Source organism: Nyctibius grandis, chromosome 12, assembly GCF_013368605.1.
Source record: "Nyctibius grandis isolate bNycGra1 chromosome 12, bNycGra1.pri, whole genome shotgun sequence".
NCBI lineage: Eukaryota > Metazoa > Chordata > Aves > Nyctibiiformes > Nyctibiidae > Nyctibius > Nyctibius grandis.
The window spans coordinates 22,337,433-22,360,885 of NC_090669.1; the positions used below are offsets into that span (position 1 = coordinate 22,337,433).

At 59.6% G+C, this 23,453-nt stretch overlaps 4 protein-coding genes across 5 annotated transcripts; 1 reads left to right on the top strand and 3 right to left on the bottom strand.

Moving 5' to 3' along the window:
* Positions 1-290: 290 nt before the first annotated feature.
* On the bottom strand, positions 291-4,835 carry COG8 (component of oligomeric golgi complex 8). 2 transcript variants are annotated; one of them, XM_068411638.1, is made up of 7 exons: positions 4,519-4,835; positions 3,917-4,124; positions 3,025-3,843; positions 1,912-2,080; positions 1,614-1,730; positions 852-881; positions 291-642 (listed from the first exon to the last, which is right to left on the bottom strand). In XM_068411638.1, the coding sequence occupies exons 1-7, from the start codon at positions 4,833-4,835 to the stop codon at positions 485-487; spliced, it is 1,818 nt and encodes a 605-aa protein (XP_068267739.1). In that variant the 3' UTR covers positions 291-484. The 2 variants fall into 2 exon arrangements, with proteins under 2 accessions (XP_068267739.1, XP_068267738.1); XM_068411637.1 differs by lacking the exons at positions 291-642; positions 852-881 and having other exon boundaries at positions 1,328-1,730.
* Positions 4,836-4,894: 59 nt separating this feature from the next.
* Positions 4,895-6,085, top strand: NIP7 (nucleolar pre-rRNA processing protein NIP7). Its single transcript, XM_068411497.1, has 5 exons — positions 4,895-5,004; positions 5,112-5,198; positions 5,292-5,430; positions 5,507-5,647; positions 5,730-6,085. The coding sequence occupies exons 1-5, from the start codon at positions 4,949-4,951 to the stop codon at positions 5,847-5,849; spliced, it is 543 nt and encodes a 180-aa protein (XP_068267598.1). The 5' UTR covers positions 4,895-4,948; the 3' UTR covers positions 5,850-6,085.
* Positions 6,086-6,512: 427 nt separating this feature from the next.
* Positions 6,513-8,751, bottom strand: TMED6 (transmembrane p24 trafficking protein 6). Its single transcript, XM_068411220.1, has 4 exons — positions 8,557-8,751; positions 7,277-7,403; positions 6,953-7,104; positions 6,513-6,737 (listed from the first exon to the last, which is right to left on the bottom strand). Exons 1-4 carry the CDS (start codon positions 8,749-8,751, stop codon positions 6,513-6,515), a joined length of 699 nt encoding a protein of 232 aa, XP_068267321.1.
* Positions 8,752-9,741: 990 nt separating this feature from the next.
* On the bottom strand, positions 9,742-18,539 carry TERF2 (telomeric repeat binding factor 2). Its single transcript, XM_068411218.1, has 10 exons — positions 18,368-18,539; positions 18,067-18,162; positions 17,445-17,575; positions 17,056-17,142; positions 16,348-16,494; positions 15,519-15,916; positions 14,609-14,977; positions 12,213-12,298; positions 11,469-11,521; positions 9,742-10,746 (listed from the first exon to the last, which is right to left on the bottom strand). The coding sequence occupies exons 1-10, from the start codon at positions 18,537-18,539 to the stop codon at positions 10,588-10,590; spliced, it is 1,698 nt and encodes a 565-aa protein (XP_068267319.1). The 3' UTR covers positions 9,742-10,587.
* Between the last annotated feature and the right edge of the window lie 4,914 nt (positions 18,540-23,453).

Below are 23,453 nucleotides of genomic sequence, written 5' to 3' on the forward strand. Positions count from 1 at the left end.
CGGCCCCCCAGCCCCATCCTGGTCCCCCCACGCTCCACTCCAGGCCTCATACCCTGGCTCTGCCCTCCACCGCGGCCCCTCGCCCTGCACAGCCAGCGCCTGCCTGCCCTCACCCCAGACCAGCCCCAGAGAGGGGGATCCCAACACACCCCTGGCAGCAGCGCTTGTTCCTAGACCCATAAAATAATTTCAGGAGCAAGGAGGCCAACGAGGGCCGGGCTCCTTGTGGCCACAGCACCCAGGAAGCCACGGGGCGGCGAAGGTGGGCAGGAAAGGGCCGGGAGCCGCGCTGAGCCCTCACAGAGTGTATTGGCTACGGTTACACCGAGTGGGAGCCTCCGGCGCCGTGGCTCCGTGCTGCTGCTTTGGGTAGGGTAAGGACGGGTGCTCAGTGCCCCGCTGGAGGAGCCCCGGGAGCTGGGCACGCACCGGGGGCTGCGCCACGGCTCCGCTCCGGCGAGCCGAGGCCCCGGGGCAGCGGGTGTCAGTCCAGGAGCTCCATCCAGGCGACGTTGGTGAAGGTGCGAGTGTCCATGCGGTCGATGTAGAGGATCCCGGCCAGGTGGTCCATCTCGTGCTGGACGATGCGGGCGGCCCAGCCCGTCGCCTCCCAGCTCACCGGCTCCCCGCACTCGTCCACGCCTGCTGCCCGGGAGGGAGAGCGGCGGTCGGGGGGGGACCCGTGTGCCGGGGGGGACCCCTGTAACGGGGGGGGGACCCGTGTGCCGCGGGGGATGCTCCGTACCGGTAACAAGGACGGCCCAGTGGCGCGGGACATAGGCGGAGAAGCCCTTGATGCTGGCGCAGCCCTCGGGGGCGGTGACGAGGCGGGCGTCGAGGACGCGGAGCGCGGGGTTGACGAAGAGGCGGAACGGGAAGGGCTCGATGCGGTGGGCGCGGCGCAGCTCCGGCGGGTACCGGCGGCAGCGGGCGGGGGGCAGCTCGGCGGCGAAGACCCGCAGCGGGACGCCGAGCTGCGGGGCGCTCAGCCCCAGGCACGGCCAGCGCCGCAGCCCGGCCGCCAGCGCCGCCGCCAGCGCCCGCAGCTCGGGGCCGCCCAGGCGCTCCGGGCCCACGGCGGCGGCGGCGCCGCGCAGCACCGGGGCCCCCACCTGGCACGGGGCGGCGAAGGGCGGCGCGGGCGGGCCCAGCACCCGCCGCCGCAGCGCCCGCCAGTACGAGCGCTCCCGTTCGGCCCAGCCCGCTCCGTCCCCGCACCCGCGGCCCGGGGCGCCCGGCCGGGCCCGCCCCGCCAGCCGCCGCCCCGCCGCCAGCGCCGCCGCCATGCCCGCCGCCCGCGCGGGGCACCACGGGGCGCCACAGCGGCCCCTGGCGGCGCGGAGGACGCGCCGCGCCCGGTGCAGGCGGGAGGCGGGAGGGGGGCGATGCCCGGTGCGGGCAGCGGGTCCGGTGGGCAGCGGTACGGGCAGGGGCCGGGGGCCACTCCCTGCCGAGGGCCGGGGGTCTCGGCGTGACACAGCCCGGCCCAGCCGCAGCCCCCCGCTACCCCGTGGCCACGGGGATGTCCGGCAGCGAAGCCCCCCCGGCGGGGGTCTCCTCCGCCTGTGCGGGCAGGGGGTCCCCGGGCACGGCCTCTTCGCCCCCCTCCGGGCGCGGGGGGCTCTCCGGGGTGGGCTCCTCGGGCAGAAGGAAAGCCAGCGGCTCCCTGAGGGCGACCACGTCGATGCAGCCCAGGCGGCCGAAGCGCTGCAGCTGCATGGGGGGGACGCCTGCTGGACAGGGAGAAGGGGGGGGCTTGGGTGGGGGTCTGGGGCAACAGGGAGCCCCCAGGGAGGTGGCAACACTGGGACAGGGCCCAAAATGTTGGGGTGGGGGGGGAAGAGCCACAATAGCAGCTCTGCCTCCCCCGTGGCTGCCCCCCCACAAAAAGCAAGTCCCCCGGGGTCTCACCCAGCGCCTGCGCGATCTGTGCTGGGGGAAAGAGGACCTGGAGGCAGCGGTTGAGGTAGGGCAGCAGGTCATCCAGGAAAGCGACGCAGAACTGGGCAAAGAGCTCCTGTTCCCGCCCGCTGAAAGCCGCTTCCTCCGCCCGATGGAAGGCCAGGATGGTTTTAGTCACCTGGAAGGAAAGGCAGAGTCGTTAATTCCTCCTTAATTGTCCCCGCAGACAACTCCCCAGCCGCAGAGACAAGGGGAATCAGCGGGCTGAGGCCAACTGCGTGAAGTTCAACATGGCAAAGGGTCACAACCACCCCACGCACCGCTAAAGGCTGGGGGAAGAGCAGCTAGAAAGCTGCCTGGTGGAAAAGGACCTGGGGGTGTTGGTCGATGGCCAGCGGGATATGAGCCAGCACTGTGCCCAGGTGGCCAAGAAGGCCACCAGCATCCTGGCTTGTACCAGCACTAGTGTGGCCAGCAGGACAAGGGCAGGGATCGTCCCCCTGGACTTGGCACTGGTGAGGCCAAACCTCAAATCCTGGGGTCAGTTTGGGGCCCCTCACTACAAGAAAGACCTTGAGGTGCTGGAGCGAGTCCAGAGAAGGGCAACGGGGCTGGGGAAGGGTCTGGAGCACAAGTGTGATGGGGAGCGGCTGAGGGACCTGGGGGGGTTTAGTCTGGAGAAAAGGAGAATGAGGAGAGACCTTCTCGCTCTCTACAACTGCCTGAAAGGAGGGTGTAGTGAGGGGGGGTCGGTCTCTTCTCCCAGGTAACAAGTGACGGGACGAGAGGAAACGGCCTCAAGTTGTGCCAGGGCAGGTTTAGGTTGGAGATCAGGGACAATTTCTTCACCAAAAGGGCTGTCAAGCGCTGGCACAGGCTGCCCAGGGCAGTGGTGGAGTCCCCATCCCTGGGGGGATTTAAAAGCCGTGTAGATGTGGTGCTGAGGGCCATGGGTTAGTGGTGGCCTTGGCAGTGCTGGGGTAACGGTTGGACTCGATGATCTTAAGGGTCCTTTCCAACCTACATGACTCTACAGCTCTGTCCTACAAATACTGGGGGCAGGGGGAGCCCGTCCCCGTGTTCTCCCGGGACAAGTCACAGCTCTGTCCCCCGGCGCCTCACCTCGCCCAGCGCGTCCTCCAGGCAGGCGGTGACGTCCTGGGCCAGGGCGATGGGGCAGCAGAGCCGCAGGTCGTTGAAGGCGACGAGGAGGCCGTTGAGGAAGCAGGCGAGGGGCGGGAAGTCCAGCAGCACCATGGGCGGCTGCAGCGTCCCCGGCTGGGCCACGGGTACCGGCACCCCCGCGCTGCCACCCAGGACGGCCGGGGCGGAGATGAGCGTGTAGGAATTCATCTCCTCCCGGAACTTCTCCACCGCCTCCTCCACCGCCTTCCCAAAAGCAGCAGCAGCCACGCGCTGGAAGAGGGGGGCCAGCTGCCCGCGGAAATCGGCCCCCACCCTGCTGAAGGAGAGGCCGAAGTACATGCACTGCCCCAGCAGCGAGTCCAGGCGGGCGCCCACCCCGCGCCGCAGGTCGCGCTCCAGCGTCCGCAGGAACTCGGAGACCTTCTGCAGCACCCAGCCGTGGAAGATGGCCCCCTCGTTGAGGGCCTGCCCCTCGGCGGGCAGGAGCGGCTCCTCGTCAGAGAAGATGGCGCGGTACTGGGTGACGACGTCGAAGAGGTGGACGCGGCAGGCCTCGACGGTCTTGGTGATGTGGAAGTAGGGGTCGTCGTCGGGGATGGCGGCCTGGATGGAGCGCAGCCAGGCGTCCCGCGCCTGCAGGAACTTGACGCGCAGCTCGGCCTCTGTGAAGACGTCCATGCGCCGCAGGTAGCCGATGACGCGCAGGCAGGCCGGCAGCTGGACGTTGGTGCGGAGCTGCTGGATGAGCTGGTTCAGCATCAGCTGGGCGGACTGGCGCACCTCGTCCACGATGCCCTGGGGCAGGAGAGAGGCCTCAGCCGCGGGGGGCCGTGGGGCGGCCGCGGGGCAGGGGCAGAGCGGGGCCTACCTGGATCACGGGGATGCTGCTGTGCTTCCGCTCCAGCCGGCGCACGTAGGCAGCCAGCTCCAGCGCCTCCTCGTAGTAGCCGTTGCGGACGCAGGTGTCCATGAGCTGCGGGATCTCCAGGATCTCCAGGATCTCCGTGTGCCGGTTCAGCGTCAGGCTGTTCATGCGCCGGCTGCACGCGATCTCCTCGGCGTCGCGCATGAAGTTCCTGCGGGACCGGGACGGGATCAGCGCGAGGGTCCCCCTGCAGCGGGTGACCCTGGGACCCTCCTACCCACGCTGGCCTCTCCCCAGCACCGCACAAGGCCGCTCCCAGCCCTGCCCTCACCCCCAGTCCCAGCCAGCTCCGATCCTTACTGGGCCCAGCACCAGGACCCTCTCGCCCCCCCAGTTCAGCCCTCACTGGCCTCTTCAGCACTGCGGGCTGCTCCTGCATCCTCAGGCCCTGTCCCAGCCTCACCCCAGCCCCAGTCCTCCCTGCGCCCCCTCCCTGCCCCCCATTCCCACCCGTGCCTTCTCCCCCCGGCCCTCGCTGACCCCAGTCCCACCCGAGCCCGCAGCGGGGCTCGCCCCGGGTGCCCCCGCCGCCCACGGCCCCGCACCGGCAGGCATCCTGAAGGGCCGGCAGGCGCTCCAGCAGGCTGCCGAGGCGGCTCTCGATGCCGCCGAAGCCGCGGCCGGCGCGGCCGGTGCACTCGGCGGAGCGGATGAAGGCCCGGTAGTGCTCGAAGGCCAAGCGGCGCGTCTCCGCCCCGACCTGCGCCCGCTCCGCCGCCAGCCGCGCCGGCTCCCGGCCCAGCTCCGCCAGCCCCAGCGCCGCCAGCTCCGCCACGTAGGCGGCGAGCTCGGGGCCGCCGGGCCCCGCCGCCGCCGCCGGGCCGCGCAGCCAGGCCAGCAGCCGGGCCTCCTCCGCCGCCATGGCGCCGCTCTGGCCGCCACGGCTCGATGAGCCTCTACGCCACTTCCGGTGCAGCTACTTCCGGTTCCGGTGGTTCCGGTACCGGCGCGGCTCCGCGTGTGCGGCGCGGGGCGATGCGGCCGCTGACGGAGGCGGAGACGCGGGCGGTGTTCGAGAAGCTAGGACGATAGTGAGGGGCCGGGGACCGGGGGGGGGAACCGGGAGGGCTGGGCCCGGCGGAGCCGCGGCGGGAAGGGGGCGGGCGCCGGGCCGGGCTCACGGGGTCTGTCCCCGCAGCATCGGAGAGAACATCCAGCTGCTGGTGGACCGGCCCGATGGCACCTACTGCTTCCGCCTGCACCGCGACCGCGTCTACTACCTGAGGTGAGCGGGGCCGGGGGGGCAGCGGCGGGGCCCGGGGGGTGCCCAGCGCGGGGCCCGGGCGCCGCTCCAGCCTTGCGCCCCCTCTCCCCGCAGTGAGAAGCTGCTGAAGGTGGCAGCGAGCGTCCCCCGGGACAGCCTGGTGGCACCGGGCACCTGCTTCGGGAAGTTCACCAAGACGCAGAAGTTCCGGCTCAGCGTCACGGCCCTGGACTTCCTGGCGCCCTACGCCAAGGTGGGACACGGCCCCCGCCGCCCCCCGCCCCATGCCAGCCCCCCCCCGGCCCTCACCTGCGGGCCCTCTCTTGCAGTACAAGGTGTGGGTGAAGCCCGGCTCGGAGCAGTCCTTCCTCTACGGTAACCACGTCCTGAAGTCGGGCCTGGGCCGCATCACGGAGAACACGGCGCAGTACCAGGGCGTGGTGGTGTACTCCATGGCCGACGTCCCGCTGGTGAGTGGCTGGCGCAGCCCCTGCGCTTTCCTGGGCTGGGGCGCGGGGAAAACTCTCTCTCACCTCCCCTTCATCCCCTCAGGGCTTCGGGGTGGCTGCCAAGTCCACGCAGGAGTGCCGCAAGGTGGACCCCATGGCCATCGTGGTGTTCCACCAGGCTGACGTTGGGGAGTACGTGCGGAGCGAGGATGCGCTGACCTAAGGGAGCTCCAGCGCGCCGAAGGCGTGAGCGTTCCTGGGCAGAACGGACCTTGTCCTGCACCGGCGGTGCAGCAGGAGCGTGGGGAGCCACGGGGAGCCCACCCTGAGCCGGGTGGAGGGGCAGGGAGCTGCCAGGATGCAGCCCTGTCCCCTCGGGGGGCTGCTGCCAACGTGAGGAGGAGCTCCCCCTGTGCCAGACCTGTCCCTGCCGTCACATAAAGCCTGTTCCTTCTCCAAGAGTGTCTGTTGTCTAGTGTGGAGCCTCGGGGGAGGTCAGCCCTTACCCCTGATACCTCAGGAGGGGAGAAGCACTGTGTTCGGTGCAGCAGAGCTTCAGGGAGGGAGGGATGGGGCAGGACTTGCTTCACCCGGGCTGGCTGAGGCCGGACGGCGGGGAGGAGGCTGCGTTCGCACCCCTGAGCGTGCGCCAGGGCTTCCTTTATTGGGTGCCTGGTAGAAAAGGCACATTGGGACACTAATGAGGGGCAGGGAGGTAACGAAGCGGCCCAGCGCACAGAGCTCGGGCGATGGCAGCGCGCTATCCTTCTGTCGGGGTGATTTCAGCCAGGGGCAGGAGCGGGGGGAACTCTCCTTCCTCCCCCAGGCAGGATCTGCCCTTCCCTCCCGCTGTGTCACCGAGTCCTGCCTGCGGCTCCGGGCACGGCTAGCACGTCTGCCTGCCCGAGGGCTGCACGGCGAAGAGGCGCTTCAAGAAGTAGAGCTGCAGGACGCCGGCGAGGACGATGACGCAGCTCTGGGCCATCGACCACCAGTTGACGTAGTTGTAGTTGGACTCAAGGAGAAAGGAGTCGGCCCCTTTCCGCATGCGGGCGAAGTTGTAGAACCGCCACATGTGGAAGATGTGGAGCTGCAGCTTCTGGATGCTGACCTGAGGGGAGGTGGGCGCTGGGCAGCGGCAAAGCCAGGGCCAAGGGTGGCAGAGCCAGGGCCAAGGGTGGCAGAGCCGCACTCAGAGCTGCCCGCTGGGCTCAGTGTTAAATGAAGCTGCAGCTCAGCCAACAGCAAACACCCCCCTGGGTTCCCCTGGGAGGACGTGGCTGTCTCCACTGCGTTGGAGCAGCCCCTGCTCGCCCTGGCACTCACCCCGATCGCTTCCAGGGTGTCGTTCAGCTCTTTCCTCTCTTCCGGCTGCTTGTTTTCCCCGTCGAAGCCTTCATAGTAGACCCCGAAGTTGAGATACACCTGCATGAGGCCAAAGTGGTTTTGCTGGTTGTCCAGGCACAGCTGGTAGAAACCTGAAGAGAGAAATGGGGATTGTTGTTCCCTGAGTAGAAGAGCTGCTGCCAGGCAGACCCGTCCCCAGCACTTGGCCCTCATCCTCCCCGTCAGGGTGGGAGGCATGATCAGACGGCTCAGTGCTGGGAAGCACTGGCCAGATGGGCAGGGCAGGGAGTGGGACAGCAGGACCTGTCTCCTTGGTGAGGAAGTTGATCTGTCCTCGCACGTGCTGGGAAGCGCCGAGCTGGAAGCCGTTGGGGTCGCTCGCCGTGGCCAGGATGTTCCTGTTGCTGCCGATCCCTGTCGCCCGCTGGACCTGGAGGCAGGAAACACCCGAGGGGCATTTGGGGGCCTGACTTGGCACCCAGGAAACGTGGGAGCCCGCAGGAGCCCTTGTGCGCGGGGCAGGGACCCAGCGGGGACCTGCCTCTCCTGAGGGTTGGGTTGGGGTCCGTGGGGAGCTGCCCCCTTCCTTGCTGTGGGCCGTGGCCAGGAGCAGCCTCCAGCGAGCTGCCAGCTACATGTAAAAGAAAAACCACCTGCAACCCGCAGCCCTGGGTAACAAACAGTTCCCAACATCCACGCATAGTGCTGCGGGTGCTCGCCCAGACCCCATGTCTCCCACCCCGTGGCCCACCCTGGCTCCCTGCCACCTGGATCAGGTGCTGCCAGTGCTGTGGGGTGATGGAGCTGTGCTGAGCCCCGGGGCCGTGCTGTGTTCCCCCGGGGCTGCTCTGCTGAGCGCAGAGCCGGGGGGAAGCCACCAGCACCGGGCATGGCCGTGCCCCTGCTCTCCTTCAGCCAGAGTGTAAACAGGAGATAACGGGCTGCGGTTCCCCTGGGGGAAAGGGACGGGGAAAGCAGATAGGGCCGTGCTGAGACCTTCGGCGCGCCTGCCAGCTGCGTCTCGGAGGAGAGCCGAGGGCAGTGGAACAGCCTGCAGCCGGCCCGGCGCAGGGCAGAGCTCCCCGCAGCGCCTCTGGGGTTCTCAGCACTGCTTCATGGCTTAAAACAGGTATTTTAAAAAATAAATGGGATTGATGATGCCTAAGAAAGGCTGGTCCCTGAAACGAAGCATCTGTGACCACAGCCAGTCTGTGTCTCAGCTGAGGGCAAACCGCCTCCACCCTGGGGGCTGCCAGCAGCTGGTCCTCATCCCACGGGGCCACCTTCCACCCACAAGCCTGGTCGCAGGACTGAGGTGACAGAGAATGGCCCACTGTAGGACCTGCGGCACCCTCGGAGGAGGCAGCCTGGCAGGACTGAGCCAGCGCGGCCATTCCCCGACCCCACCAGCAGCTTTCCACAGAATCCCAGAATCAATCAGGTTGGAAGAGCCCTCTGGGATCATCGAGTCCAACCGTTGCCCTGACACCACCATGGCAACTAGACCAGGGCACTAAGTGCCATGGCCAGGCTTTTCTTAAACACATCCAGAAACATTCCCGGGACGCATCCCCAACACTCACCTCGTAGCTGAAGAAGAAGTTGCCGCTCTGGTGCGCGAACTGCCAGAAGCACTCCACGGCGCCGGCGGGGATGACGACGGCGAAGTCGTAGCGATCAGCCCCACGGAAGAGGGGCTCCTGGCTGGAGCCGCTCAGGGGCTCGGTCCTGGGGCAGCCGGTGGGGCCCAGCAGCGTCAGCAGCACCAGCAGCAGCATCCTGCTCCCCCGGCCTCCAGCGCTGCCCGCCGCCGGGGCAGGGACGGAGCGGGGAGCCGGGGTGACACGGGTAATCATTAACCGCCCCGCAGCGCCGGGGCTGGTGTCAGGAGCAGCACGGCACGGGCTGCTTCTCAGGGACGTCTTGGTGCAGGGCTGGAGGTGGCACAGAGCTGCCCCAGAGGCTGCTGCCAAGGGGCACCGCGGTCCCCAGCAGCACCGCCCAGACAGCCCCGCTCCCCTCGCTGGCCAACGCTCTGCCAGGCTCTGACTCCTCAACAAGCAAATGAAGCAGGAAAAGTGTTTTACTCCAAGCAGGTCTCACAGCCCTACCCAGGCTGACCGATCAGGGCAGACAGCGTTACCCGCAGCTGCTCTCCAGCACACCGGCCCTTTGGGCTGTGACACTCTCGCTGTGCAGAGAGGGGAAGCACAGGCTCAGCCTCACGCAGCATGAACACGTCTCCTTCCAGCTGGGCACGACAACCAGCCACGGCCTCACGCCGTTACTGGTCCAGCTTGTGCCTCACAGCAAGCCCCCTGCCCCAGAACGGGCCCTTCCCAGCGCAGGGGGCTCCCATCTACCCCCCAGGGCTCCTCCAACCACAGGGAAACGCTTTTACAAGCAGACAGGGAGGGAAACACACAGCCGCAGCCAGGTGAGGAGGGCAGCTCATGGCAGCAGCTGCTGCCGAAGGCCAGCGGGGAAGCAGGTGTTTCCCAGCAGCCTTGTCCCCAGCCCCAGCCTGCAGGAGCGGGGCCAGGAGAGCCTGCTCTGAGAACATGCCCCCTTCAACAGAAATCAGTCCAGAAGCTCCTGCTTCACACCTACAGCACCTCGTACGTCCAGGGCGTCGCTGCTGCACCCCAAATACTGCCCACACGCCACCCCCAGCCCCAGGGGGCGAAGGGGGAGCCCTGCGTGTGCCCCAGCGCCTCGAACTGCCACACGCCCACCCGCAAGGTGCAAGCTCACACTTATTACAGCTCTTGATATCCAACAACAAAGCAACTTTATTTCCCAGAAGACTGCTCGGATGTGGACTCCGGCTTTGGCACCTGAAGGCAGGAAAGGGGCAGCGCCCTCGGAGCGCACGCGCTTGCAGGCATTGAACACAGGAGGAGGTTACCAGGAAGAACTGCCAGCAAGACGGGACCAAAATCAGTAAGCATGGGAACTTTTAACACAGGAACAACCAACATTTAAAGTACTGAAACAAAAAAATAATGTTTTTAAAGCTGGGAGGGAGGAATTCCCACTCACAGACTAGCCGTTACAAAGCAGAATGAAATGTAAAAGAACCCCAAAGCAGATCACCTTGGCTAAATCTCTTCTTCTCCCCAGAAGCTCTGGGACCACATGCTGCCTCTCTCCCCCAAAGGGGACCGAGTGCAAACAGATGAAACAAGCGATTCACAGCTTAGACAATTAAAACACATAAAAATAGCCACTGAGGGGATTATCCTGGCATTTGACAGCATCTGAGCAGAAGAAACCACCATTTCAGCAGCCCACCAGGCTGGGATTCGTTCTACAGAGGCTGCAGTTGTCAGAGGGAAAGGGAAGAGCCGAGCCAGGCCAGTTCCGAGTGCATGCCATCGGGCAGAGGACCTAACCCTTGCAGCTACAACTCAGACACAAGGCTCCTCGGATCTGGTCAGATGTGGTTCCCACCTGCTGCAGTCCTGGGTGCCAGGAGCCAGAGAGGCTCACCAGGCCGGCCCCAGCACACAGCAGGGACGAGCACAGCAGCCTCCCTCCTCCTACTGCTCCAGTCCATCTTTCAAAAGAAAAATAAGGTGGTTTTTGCACCAAAGATCCCGTGGCTCCCAATTTTAAAGGATTCCCAGCTTCTTCATGGTCCGCCAGCGGTCCTTGACCATCACTGCCGTGCGGTTCTGGAAGGGGTACTTCTGGCAAATGGCCTTCCATCTCCCTTCTCCAAACTTCTTCACGCCCTCTTTGATCCACTCGCTCTCTTGTATTGTCCATTTCTACAAAAGAGTAGGTGGTGTGTGAGGACAGAGCGCAGCCTCAGGAGGAGCACCGCGCTGGAACTCCTGCCTGGCGTGTGAGCTTCCTCCGTGTCACTAGCACAGGTGGGGAAGGGAAGGCAGAGCTCTCCTGTCAGCAGCACACACAACGCTCCATAACCACTTCACTGGGGATGTGCTCTCCTCACAGCTACCAGTAAGCAGTGCTGAGCTCCAGCACAAGCTCAGGAGCAGCTCTGCTCCCCAAAGCACAACATGCAAAAGAGGAATTCCCTTCTGATGCAAGAGCAAGCATCAGAGATACAAAGTACTTGCAGCCTACACCCTGCCTAACTGCATGCCAGTAGAGTGTTAAAAATAATCTGCAAGTTCAGATTTTTGTACTGGAGGCAAAACATGAAAAAATTGCAGAAACAAAGCACTGCGTGGTGTACAGCAGTGCAAGAGCCAGCAGCTGCCTTCCTGCAAGCAAGGGTGAGAGTTCCCAGTAGCACCAAACGTGGGACCTCCTCCCAGGTAACAGCTGCTGTCTGCGTGTCCCTCACCCAAACAGGGTGCTGAACCTCTCCAGCACGCGGGGAACTCGGCAAACCGAGCTCTGAACCACGCACACCAAGGAACACTTTCACCAACATATCTCAAACTGCCCGATAGTTTGCTCTTCTACACACACACGCCCTGATTTCAGGCCTTACTGAAAGGATTAAAAGGCTTCACATTACCTGTTTCTTGGAACCGAAGACTGTAGTGTTGTGGCTCATTGCCCCAATCGATGCTGAAAAACAACACAAGAGGGTCACATTTCACCATCACTCAGGAGGTACAGACCTCCTCGAGAGACTGCTGAACCGTGCAGTCAGCCTACGAGAGCATCCCGTGACAGGCAGTAAACCCAGCTTCCTTTATCCCTCCTTTTTCTGCAGCTATAGCATGCACAGCCTTGCCATTTCAAGCCCCAACTGCTTTCTGTGAAAGCTCTCCAATAAGATCTGTTTTGTTTCAAACTAGCCGATACATCAAGAGCAGGGGCGTCCATCCAGGACGTGGCTACGCTGCGTGTTGAGGCTGGAATCAGCCAGCCATTGTCTGCTCCTGTTCACCAGCTAAGCTGCGTATCTGGCTGCAAAGGGAACTGGACTGGAAAACTGATCTGGCTGAAAAGGGAAACTGAACCTTTAGTTCATGGCACTGAAGTGGGAACGGGGAAGGAGCTGTATTTCCAGTATTTACATCCCATAAGCTAAGCACGATTAGTCTGAAACCTGCACAGGAGTTTGTGACATGCATGTCAGGGCAGAGGCACAAAGAACAAATATCTCAGAGTGGGACAGCTACCTATTTTCTTGGGCTTTTAGGATTTCAGGTTTCAAAATTCAGTCACACAGAAGGCAGCGAGACACCCATGAATGAGCCCAAAAGCCAGGACAATCATCAGTCAACACCTGCAACAGGGGCTGTGTTCTTACCTGCATCTGAGAAGAGCTCATCCTCGTCACTCCAACAGTCTTTTTCTTCTTCGCCAAAGGAGCTGTTCCACCGTCCTTGGAAGGACCTGAAAGCAGGTAAGCGTTTACTTTGGCTACTGGCTAGGGAGAATGTTTTAGGGGGAGAATCCCAGAATCAACCAGGTTGGAAGAGCCCTCTGGGCTCATCGAGTCCAACCACTGCCCTGACACCACCATGGCAACTAGACCAGGGCACTAAGTGCCATGGCCAGGCTTTTTTTAAACCCCTCCAGAGATGGGGACTCCACCACCTTCCTGGGCCACCCGGAGCACCGCAGGCAAGCCCATCATGAGCACGCAGTGCGGAGAAATGCACCCATAAAGCAATACATAAACAGGCCGCCACCTCCTCCACTCCCCTTTGAGGGGGGTGAATCCTTAGGAGCCCCATCTGAAGGTGCAGCGTGTGATATACACTCACATGCACATGGAATATCATATTTCATAGCCAGCCTTTGCAAAAACAAGCGAGTGGGTATGAACTACACAATTAGGCACGTACAGCAAACAGACACACAGCTGGATGCCCAGGCCTTCGTGTACGGCACAGACTTGCCAGCAGCTCAGGGGAGAAGCCTTTTCTCTTCCCAAGCAGCATCTAATTCTTACTGCTTCACTACCAACACTACTGAGGTCAACCGAGCTACAGAGGCCTCTCTATGAGATCAGGTCCTCAACGCTGTCACCTGCTTCCAATCCTCAAGCACAAACTTGTGAGATGAAATTGTGTTAAAAACCTTCAAAAGGTTCACCCAAAGCTATCGCATCCTATATAACTGAAGCCGTTTATGCCTACAGGAAAGGAACTGTTCTCCATTCTTACACGAAGTCGCACTGTTCAGTGCCTCTTTCTTGCACATAAACATTCAAGAACCAGCTACAGGCAGACACGCAGGATCAGATTTCCAGGCAGACGTCATCAGCACCACTGCTGCCACGAGTCTGACACTTAAAAGGCTTCAAGACACGACATCCACACAAGCAGCACAGACAACAAATCACTTTCCAGGTGAACTGGAAACCAACCAGTTTGGTTGGTTGGACTGGGGCATCGCACCCCAGTTGCCGTGTCCGGCCCCTTCCCAGGGCGGTCAGCCACAGCACTCTGCTCTGGAGGAGCTCACAAATCATCCTATCCCCACAACCTTCCCCAGCACCCTCAGAATAAACTCCAGATGTATCCTCGGGACAGCAACGTCAGCTGCAATGTACTAATGGAAAAAACCATGAGAGATCAAGTGTCACCCCTCACAAGTCCTTGAAAGAGTAGGAAATTTATTAACTACAGTTCCCCTTCATCTCTGACAGTTAGTTTAACCCTGAGCATGACACACCAGCAAGGCATCTGAGAGATCTCCCCTGTTTGCATCGATGCCAGCTGCACCACAGTACATCTCGACTTGCAGCCGCTCTCCTGTGCTTCAGAGAAAGACAATCCAACTCCAGAGCAGCCAACCTACACAGAGCACCGAGACCTTCACTGCCCGCCCTTCGAAACCAAACCTCTGTTCTTGACACCCTTAAGCCAGGAACTAAGGGAAATTGTGTTCTAGTTGTCTTTTCAAACACATCAAGCTCTCCTCAGCCCTCCCAGTTTCACTCCTAGGGATCCAAAACACCATTATTGCTGTCTGCTTCACTAAGCAAAAGAAGAGCAACTCAGATGTTTAAGCAGGAGGCTTTGTTACACCCTTGTTACAGTCTACAGGAGATACTCACAGGACTCTTAAGCTAGGAGTCTTCTATCAGTGTTAATTTTAGACTTCTGCTAAAGTTAGTTAGGCTGTTTTCTGTGAGAAATCCTTATAAAATGGAAAAACCCCTGACATACTCCTGCCTCTTATCATAACCATTTCAGCCTTAAGGTAAGCAGTAACTCACTCTGAAAAAACAGAAAGCTACAGCTCGGAGTTCCTTAACCAACTGAGGTTTCAGGAAGAAAGAGCTTCACAAGGTCAGTGTGTATTTCTCAAGAGGTGGAAAGGAGAGTTTAATCTGTTCCACAAGATGCACCTACGAACTCCTTCCAGCTTCAGCACCACTAACTGAAGTGCAGGGAAACCCATGTTACCTGCGATACGCACGCTGGAACCACCTACCCACACTAACCACAGTACCTCTGACTCTCTGCCAGTGGAAGCCAGATCATTTTCTCCTCTCACTTAACCAAACAGCAAAGCATAACGACAACAGAGCGTTTACTCTGCCCAGTTCCACACGTGCTAGCAGACAAGGACAGTCAATATACTCATCCTGAATTAAAGATAAAGGTTTCTGTTGTTCATGCTACTGACGTCAGCTGCAAGTCAAAAGATTGGGTGCAGATTAGAATATACCACAAGAGATGGGCTTCGTACTTGGCACTCTTAGTAGAGACAGGCTGCTCATGCAATTTCTGAACAGGTCTGGAAGCAGACGATACAACTGGCTCCTGGGAAGAGTCTGGGCTCTCACTCGACTTGCTGCACTGTCTGTCTTGCTCCATGACCAGTTTGCTTACGGTCAACAAGCGTTTGCCCTTAGGGGATATTTCAGAATCTTGACTCTCCTCTTCCTTCCGTCTCTTGGTTCTGTGGGATACAGAAGGAGACAGTTGCTTGGGGAAAGAAAAGTCTGTTTCATCCAGTTTGGTGAAGAGCGCATCAGAATCCTGGGAGTCCGACAGCTTCTTGAAAGCTTCTCTCAGAACAGAAATCCCGTATGTGGTTACGGTTCCAGGGGGCTGCCTACAAAACAAACAGAACTGAGCAGGTTGTGAAGACAGCACCGAGGTGGCTCCACTTCACTGAAATCAGGCTTTTCCCCTGCAGTGTGACCCTCAACCATTGACCCAAATCAAATCTACCAGAGGGCATTCCCAACCCTTCAGTCCACCCTCCTGAACGGTGCGGTGTGCCAGGGAAGCAGGTCTCGAGGGAACATGCCCACGTTCCCTGCTAGAGGCAGCACTGGGTGCCCTTCTGCTGTTCTCAACTAAGGGCTGAACCAGATGGACACCAAATGCTGCTCTGCCACAGCAAACCTGGCAGCCACTGCCCTCCCTCACTTTAGCAAAGTACCACATTTCTTCAGAATAAAACCAAACCACCGTAACGTTTTTACTGTGATCCAGTCCAAAGTCTTACACCTTTGGGGCGTGCTGGGGCAGACCTGCTCGGGCTGGCACTCGGGGAAGTTAAGAGCTGCCTGGACAGAGCAAAACTACCCCTGAGAAGAGAAGTGCTGCCACACTTCATCCACAACGCAGGGCCAGATTCCTCTGCCCACCTTTCCGAGTCCCTGAAGGACACTCCTGGAAGTTCTGGAGATGCTGCTGCTGGCTCTTTAGATATTTCCATAGGCTCTAAGGCATCTTCGAATATATGTTCAGGAGTTGCTGCTGGGTCAGTAGCTCCTTCCATAGGCTCGGGAGTTGCTGCTGGGTCAGTAGCTCCTTCCATAGGCTCAGGAGCTGCTGCAGGGTCGCCTGCCCTTTCTGTGGGGTTGGGAGCTCCCTCTGGGTCTTTCGCTGTTTCAGCAGGCTCTGGAGCTCCTGCCGGGCCCTTTGCCCCTCCCGAGGGCTCTGCAGCAGCTGCCTGGTCCTTTGGCCCATTTGCAGACTCAGGAGTCACTGCGGAGTATTTCGGTTCTCTGGCACGTTTTGAATTCAAAGTCTTTTTCATTATCTTGGACAGAGAAAAAGCATGTAACCGTTACAACGACGAATCCTTGTCTTACCACCCGATTTTACCCCCTCCTGATGACATTCTAAGCTGCTACTTGAAGTTCAACCCATCAGCACCATGTATAGAGTTCACGTCTGTCAATTAAAACTTGTTACATGGATTGAAAAACGTGTTCAACTGTATAAACCTTTCAGGAATGGACTGAATTTGAAGTATTTTGGATTTAACCCACTGTTAATCAGGTGCCTAAACTCTAACTCATTACTGGCACTGAAGGCACGCAGAAGCCCAATTACTATAATTCATTACCTTGTGGCAAAGTAAGCGTCAGTTCTCCCCAGATCTGCACCTCGTGCCATTTTCCTGCTGCCCCTCACTGGGGCGGGCACAAGTGCAGGGTGGGAAGCCAGGTAAGCAGGGCAGACACGTACCGTGAGCAGCAGTGGCTCCGAATCATCCACGTAGGCCTTCAGGAACTGAAACACGCTCTGCTGGAAGTTCTTGTAGGAGAAGTTTTTGACCACTGGATGTGTGAAATTCTTCTCCCGGATGACAGCCAGCAACTCGTTCCTCTTTTTCTAGAGAGGAGGCAAGAATGCTCTGAACAGGTACAAGGGTATAAAGAACAACCGCAGGATGGGTGAGGACTGGGCCTTTCCCACTGGACATTCTCCAGGAGCAACTAATTTACACTGCCATAAGGCTGGAGGAACAGGCACTACACTGCCAACACGAGCAGGGACTCCTGGGTTTGGAACCAGCCCTTCTTCTGAACTCACACTCTACGTGTGAGCTTGAGTTGGCCTCGAGTGTTGATGCCTGGAAGACCCACGAAGATACGTGAAGGAACGTCAGCAGCGGAGGGAGCTCCAAAGCAATGACCAACACGCTTTACAAACATGCCATACTGAGGGTCCCACTTTCAGGGAGGACTCTCCATTTCATCCCACTTACCCTTTCTCTTTGTTCAGGTGTCCCCAAGAGGCTTCTCAGGGAAACCTTTTACGCCTGTGATACGGGTCACAAGTGCCCCTGCCCTCCCCAGAAGACAAATCAGACCATCCCAAACATCCCCAGTACCCGCTAAGACAGATCTCACAGTCCTCATACAGCCATTTTTCATCCCGGCGCAGACTCACCTGGCCTTTGGGCTCCTTCCCCATGTGCCTCTTGACAATTTTTGATGCTTTATCAAACTCTCTGTTTTTGATGCAGACAATAACAGCCTACAGAAGAAAACAAATACTAGTTCCTCTGCTGACACTGACTGACCATACTCTCTAGATGAGCTTTGGAAAAGCACGTATAATAATCAAGCACAGCACGCAGGTAACAGCTGAGTACCAACTTACACAGAGAAACAACTTCTACGTTAACTGATGAAGAAGCACGTACACTGAAGATACACGTTTGTGGCCAAGTCAGTCCTAACTATGGGATTCTACACGCAAGGCAATTCCCACTGTCATTTACACAAGACCCTTCTAAGACTAAAGACGAGCAGAGTATTTATGGAAAAAGGTCTTACAGCTTCCTTCACCATCTTCTGAACAGTTTCCATCGTCTTCTCAGCCACAGAGAACTCCCTCTGAATGAGCTCCAGGACTCCGAGCGCCGATTCGAGAGGGGTGAGCTCCGACTCTTTATCGAAGGTGCAATCTACAAGAATTCACAGCTGCTGGTTTGCGAGGCGCTCACAGCGACGACCTACACAGAGCTCGTTACTCTGCTTCCTCAGTTTGAGTGCAAATCTGAGAGCTACTGAGGATGAAGATGTGAAGGAACCCCCCTCCCGAGCATGGAAAGCTACAGAAGCACCTGAGTACAACTAACCAGTCCAGGGGGAGCATTTCAGAAGCCACAAGGGTTCGGACAGCAGGACAGCCCTGGAGCCCGGGTGTGAGCACACCACTCTTGGCTATGGCAGCGTGACGCAGACATGAACAGCCACGCTCTCTGCCCCCTCACCATCAGGGGAAAGCTCCTACAGCTTAACAGCTTCGGCCCAGCGCTCTGCTCTGTGCAGAAACACAGCTCCCGGGAGCTGCAGGGACACAGCCACAGAACACGGCATGCTCCGGCCGGGGGAGCGGGCTGCGAGCCACGACTGGGGGGTCCCGGGGGCCTTGCTGGGAGGGCTGGGGACCCACCGAGGTTCTCGCCTTCCTCGATCCGTGACAGGAGCTGCATTATGCGCAGCATCTGGGCCACCACAGGCTCCTTCTCCAGGGGCCGAACAAGCAGCGCTGCGGGACAAGGGAGAGGTTACACCGGTACCGCCCAGCCCAGCCCCAGCCCCGCTCCCCCCTCGCGGCCCAGACCCTCCCGCCCCCCCGCCAGTCCCCCACGGACTGTCCCCGGCCCGCCCCCGCCCCCCCTCACGGCCGGCCCGACGCTCCCTCTCAGCCCGGCCGTCGCCGAGACGCCCCAGGCCCGGCCTGCGCGGCCCACCCTGCATGACGTCGCGGAGCTGGCGGAAGTCGCGGTTCCGCCCGGAGCGGTAGGCCGCCATGGCCTGGTGGAAGTAGAACTGCAGCACCCAGCCGTTCACCGTCTCCTCGCAGAGGCCGCCCCGCGCCGCCATCCCCTCCCGCCGCGCCGCCCGCCCCCGCTTCCCCACCATCCCGCCGGGAAATGACGTGCACCACCGCCGGAAGTGACGATCGCGCCGAGCCGTCGCCACGCCCCCTCCGGCGCGGTAGCCGTATGAGGCAGCGGGCGCCGGCCGCGACCGGCATGCACCGCGCCACCCCCCCCGCGCCTACAGGTCCCGGCGTGCACCGCGGCGCCCCCCCTGCCCGCGCCTACAGCTCCCGGCGTGCACCGCGGCGCTCCCCTGCCCGTGCCTACAGCTCCCAGCGTGCACCGCGGCGCCGCCGGGGCGGGCTGGCGCCCCCTGCCGGGCGGGCGGGACGCAGCCAGCCGCGTCCCCCGGGGCCGGGCCCCCCCCCGCCGCCCATCCCCGCCTCGCGGGCACCGGAGCGGGCTCCTGCCGCGCCCACGCCGCCCGGGCTCCGTGGGGAGAGGCCTCCCCGGCGCAGGCGTTCTGCGGAGCGCCTGTCACCATATGTCAGCTGGGAAACGGCGCGGAAGGGGAACGGCCACCCGTGCACGGTGAGATCCCCCGAGGAGCCGGCGCGGCCCGGAGGTGCCCGTGACGCTTGTGCTCATACCTCCCCCGGAGCCGGTGCCGCCTCTGCCCGCACGGACAGCCGCCCGGAGCTGGCGGGGGAACAGCCTTAACGAGGCTCAAGCACAACCTGCAGCTGGAGGCGTGACCGAGCCCTGCACGCATCAGGCAGTTGTTGTTATTTTGTGCTTTATTTGGGATATTTCCCTTCGTGCTCTTTACTCCAGCCTTGTGAACAGCCAGGACGTTTCCACACACAGTCCACACCCGTTCCTCGTGCCCCAGCCACCTGCAAATCCCCCCCCCCTCGCCTGTCCCAACGAAACACGGGCCCCAAGGGACCCAGACTCTGCGTAAGGACTCAGCAGCCCCAGCCTCCCAGTGATCCCAGTAAGCGAGGGCCGAGAGGAACTGGTGCCCCGAGGAGGCCGGTTTAGGCGATGGCCAAGCAGATCCCCCAGGTTACGGGGTGGTTCTCTGCCGCTCCAGGATCTCTCTCGCTCGGAGGCAGCGCCGCTTTGGCCCAGGAACATCACTGACACTGTTCCTCTCACCTGAGGTGGAAAAGCACGTGAAAATTCCTCTTGCATGAGGTTATCCAGGATCCTCCCTTCCCTCCGCCCCTGGCCAGCGGAGAAGGAATCACACGTGAGAAAAATTCACGTGCCAAATGGAAAACAGTAAAACTGGGAGGGATTTTTTATTGGCAAACAAAGTGAGATAAAAATAATCTGTGCAAGAACGAAGGGTTCAGCTTGGGCAGTGTGGCTGCCCCAGGGAGGGCAAGCGCAGCAAGGGAGCTGTACGGGCAGCGAGTCACCACCGTACACGTTAGGAAGGCTGCAGGGAGAGATACCGGCGGCTGTTTCCTGGGCTGAGAGGTGACAGAGCGACAGGCTTTGATTAAAATACTTTTCCGTATGAGATATTCACGAGCAAAATTGATTTGCTCTTTTTCTGTCACAAGGTGCAGGATCAGGTGACAGGGCCTGGACTCCTGAACTTCACCGTTCTCCCCTCGATTCGAGGAGAGGCCGCTCAGCCGCAGCACTAGTGTGTGAGATGGGCCATCCCCACGGCCTTTCAAACACTGCCCTTTTGGGGACTACCTGCCCTCTCCAAGCCAGGCTTCGCTCCAGAAAAGCAGCAGAGATGTTGCTCACCAGGTCCTGGTCCACCTCCTCAGCCTCCTGCCTCTGCCTCCCCGTCCTTGCCCCTCCAGGGCTGCCACCACCCCCACCTCGTGCCCACCTGCATCTCCACGGTGAAGGTGTCCTCCCTTCAGAGCTCCTGGGAGGGCTGCTCAGTAGATCACTTCCCATCCTGTTAGATGGAACTGCTCCAGGTTAGACAGGACCGATGAGGTTTCTGGAGCTCCTGGGATGGTTTGGACAGCAGCAGCTGGAGGAGCCATAGCGTGAATGAAAAGGCAGCAAGGATTATGGAAGCAGGCAGCAGACCTGGAATGCAAGTGGCCTCGTGGTCCAGTTTCACCTAACCCTTGCCCGGAGTCATCATCAATATTTTCAGGAAAAGGTTTGGTATTTTCTGTGCCAAAAGAAACACTGGGCAGGAAGGCACAAATTACAGCCATGTTTGTGCTTTTTAGTCTTAACTAGTTGATTTATGGGTTTCGATGAAGTGATTACAGATGAAAGAAAACATTCCAGGGAACAAGATCTGCACGTTGCTGCAGTCTCGTGTCCGCCTTTCTGTACGAGTTACAGTGGAAACCAAAACAGGAAGATCACCAGGGGCACCTGCTCACCACGCACTCCCTTCTCTGCTCTGTCCTGGAGCACCGGCTGCGCGGCACCAGAGAGGAGTCAACAGCACCTGCCCTAAAGGGCTTGCTCTCTAGGCAGACACGCGACAGGTTTCTGACTTCTCCTTGGGCTTGGTAACGGTAAGGAAGGGCAGCGACTGAATTCTGTTGCTCAATAAATAAATATAGAGCTCGATTGTTACCATGCTCCTTATCTGTATGGCTGATGTGCCTAGAAAGCCCCGTCATGGACCAGGATGGCACTGCGCTCTGCACAAGTGCAAAACAGAAACCCTCCAAGCATGAGAGCTGCAGAGGAGAAAGCAGAAAGGCACTTACTAAAAAAAAAAGGTATCAAGTAGGTCATAGAAACTGATGCTGTGAACCAATTTGAGGCCGAGGTAGGTACTTCCTATGGAAATCCAGCCAGGCAGGGATGTGCTGGGATGATCTAGAAAGACAGACGTAGTTTTTGATGCAGCCAAGGGATGGGGCCAGAGAAATGTGCCAAGAGATGGGTAGGCTGGTCAAAGCAAGAGGGCAGAGCGATCTTTACAGCAGCTCTGTGGGTGAAATGATACATGACTGCACTCGTCAAGGCCGGGCAGAAGGATGTTGTGGCAGCAATGACGAAATCCCACGTTTGCTTACAGTATGTAGCTTGGCGGGGGCCGGGGGGAGCGTCCCTCCTAGCAAGGTAACACAGGAAGGGAACTGCAAGGTTGTGTGTCACATCAGTGCAAGGAGCACCGAGAGACGGAGAAATATTCTGTCTTTATGGCTGCCTCAATAAACGTCATAAAGTAACACAGAGTTTAATTAGAGGGTGGCCACACAAAAGCCTACAATCCACCAGAGCAATACAGCAAAGGCAGTGCGTGCAACCATGCGCTGCGCGGCCTGCCAGGCTTTTGGAGGAGCAGAAACCCCAGCTTGCTGTGCCAGCAGAGCATGAGTAAGAACGCTGATGAAAGGCTACAGGCTCCCTGGGAAGCACAAGGCATTAAATGTTCTGATGAAGACAAACACTTTTTGATACAGGTATGAGAACCGACCTTCTTAAGGTACCTGGGAACAACAGCCTGCATGAGGAAAAGTCACCACCTCACCAGGTACCAAAGGACGTGAAACACTCAGTAAAGTTCAACTGTTGCTGTGGTAGATCCAGATTTATGGCTTACGTCCTAAGGCAGAGAGCACACTGACAGCAGGAGGGGGATTTGAATCCTACACGAGTTAGGCTGATCTGAGTCGAATGCCTTCTACTACAGTGGCTTTATTTCCTTACTACTACTTTGGTTGCACCTCGATCCCCATTTTCTTGTCCAAACCCAACAGAACCAGGCCAGGATAAGCCCAGGTACGAAAACCAGACACCATGCCAGGTCTCAGCCCAGAATTTCAGCCGTTTGCAAAGGTTGTGCATTGCAACAGTAATTGGATTGAAGACTGTGGTTGGCAGGCACCACTGGAGTGATTTCTTTCTCTCCAGTAATAAAAGATACCTTCTTTGTTACCAGAGAGTGACCTAGAAGATTTGTTTGACATAGAGCCCGGGGTCTTCAAGGAGCTGACCTGCCTTTGTACTGAAGGGGATGTGGACAGACAGCACGGTCAGCTACCATCACACCTCTGAGCTGATAAATCTCCCAGTGTACCATTAGACCATATGTCTCATTCCCACAGAGATCCCAGCTTAGCAGCAAGCCAGGTACAGGTACCTGCTTCACTTGAGCTCCTTGTAATATCCCAGCTGTAGCAAACAGCACGGATGTTGGCCTGCTCAGATTCCCTTTGCGTGTACCTTTAACCTTTAGCCAGTGTTGGTAGGAGTATTAGCACATCTTACAACACGGGGCATTTCTGCCCCCTCAGCAGTTACGTTAAAACAAACAGTCCACTGTCTAGCACTACACCTGCACTGCAAGGGTGAGAAAATAAATTCCACAGCCACAAATGCGAGTTCATAAATGAAAACCATCAGGTTTACAAGTTACTCAGGCTCCTGAGCTTCCAGTCTCTCTGTCCCTAAACCTGTTCAGTGTGGCTGGCATGGAAGAGAGAACTTACCAAGTGACTCACACCAGATCTGCATGTGAACACTTTCCTTTACAAACTGATTAAATCACAGCACTTGGAGGTGTGCACTGGCTCGATTAAAGATCTGTGAGATGACCATCTATTTTATATACACATAGAAGGAATCAAAGCAAAAGGAGCAGCAAAAAAGCCGTTCCCGTTGGCAGTGGAACCACGAGCCTACCAACGGAGCGCTGCAGCCCAGCCAAGGGACCCTGGCGAACGGCTCTGGCCAGACACACCCTGTACATGTTTCCTGACGAGGCCGTGGCTACCTGTGGCTCCCTGTCCCCGCACCCGCTGCGGGTGGCTGGCTCCGCTCATCCAGCAGTGCCGCACAGTCCTTCCAAACGCGTTTCCTACCAGAGACGACGCCGAGGCGGCCTGTCGCAGGCGTCTGCGGACCGGCTGCGGGACGGGTGCTGCGGCCAGGCGAGCTCGGATGGTCCCTGACAGGACCAGGCGCCTCCCAGGTGGTCTCGGTTTCCACAGGACTATTCCCCTTCACCCGCCCCACAGGCCGGGCACGGAGAGTCACCGGAGGCCAGGGATGGACACCGGGC

What these genes read in the sequence shown, in the direction of transcription:
- COG8 (XM_068411638.1), bottom strand. Translation starts at nt 4,835, where the DNA reads ATGGCGGCGGAGGAGGCCCGGCTGCTGGCCTGGCTGCGCGGCCCGGCG. An exon ending in GCAGCATCCCCGTGATCCAG is followed by an intron (nt 3,844 to 3,916) that starts GTAGGCCCCGCT and finishes CTCCTGCCCCAG; the next exon opens with GGCATCGTGGACGAGGTGCG. An exon ending in CACCCCGGAGAGCCCCCCGC is followed by an intron (nt 882 to 1,613) that starts GCCCGGAGGGGG and finishes CACCGCATCGAG; the next exon opens with CCCTTCCCGTTCCGCCTCTT.
- NIP7 (XM_068411497.1), top strand. Translation starts at nt 4,949, where the DNA reads ATGCGGCCGCTGACGGAGGCGGAGACGCGGGCGGTGTTCGAGAAGCTA. An exon ending in TTCGAGAAGCTAGGACGATA is followed by an intron (nt 5,005 to 5,111) that starts GTGAGGGGCCGG and finishes CTGTCCCCGCAG; the next exon opens with CATCGGAGAGAACATCCAGC. An exon ending in TCCTGGCGCCCTACGCCAAG is followed by an intron (nt 5,431 to 5,506) that starts GTGGGACACGGC and finishes CCTCTCTTGCAG; the next exon opens with TACAAGGTGTGGGTGAAGCC.
- TMED6 (XM_068411220.1), bottom strand. Translation starts at nt 8,751, where the DNA reads ATGCTGCTGCTGGTGCTGCTGACGCTGCTGGGCCCCACCGGCTGCCCC. An exon ending in CTTCCTCACCAAGGAGACAG is followed by an intron (nt 7,105 to 7,276) that starts GTCCTGCTGTCC and finishes TTCTCTCTTCAG; the next exon opens with GTTTCTACCAGCTGTGCCTG. An exon ending in ACACCCTGGAAGCGATCGGG is followed by an intron (nt 6,738 to 6,952) that starts GTGAGTGCCAGG and finishes ACCTCCCCTCAG; the next exon opens with GTCAGCATCCAGAAGCTGCA.
- TERF2 (XM_068411218.1), bottom strand. Translation starts at nt 18,539, where the DNA reads ATGGTGGGGAAGCGGGGGCGGGCGGCGCGGCGGGAGGGGATGGCGGCG. An exon ending in AGAAGATGGTGAAGGAAGCT is followed by an intron (nt 17,143 to 17,444) that starts GTAAGACCTTTT and finishes TTTCTTCTGTAG; the next exon opens with GCTGTTATTGTCTGCATCAA. An exon ending in TCTTCGGTTCCAAGAAACAG is followed by an intron (nt 10,747 to 11,468) that starts GTAATGTGAAGC and finishes ACTCTTTTGTAG; the next exon opens with AAATGGACAATACAAGAGAG.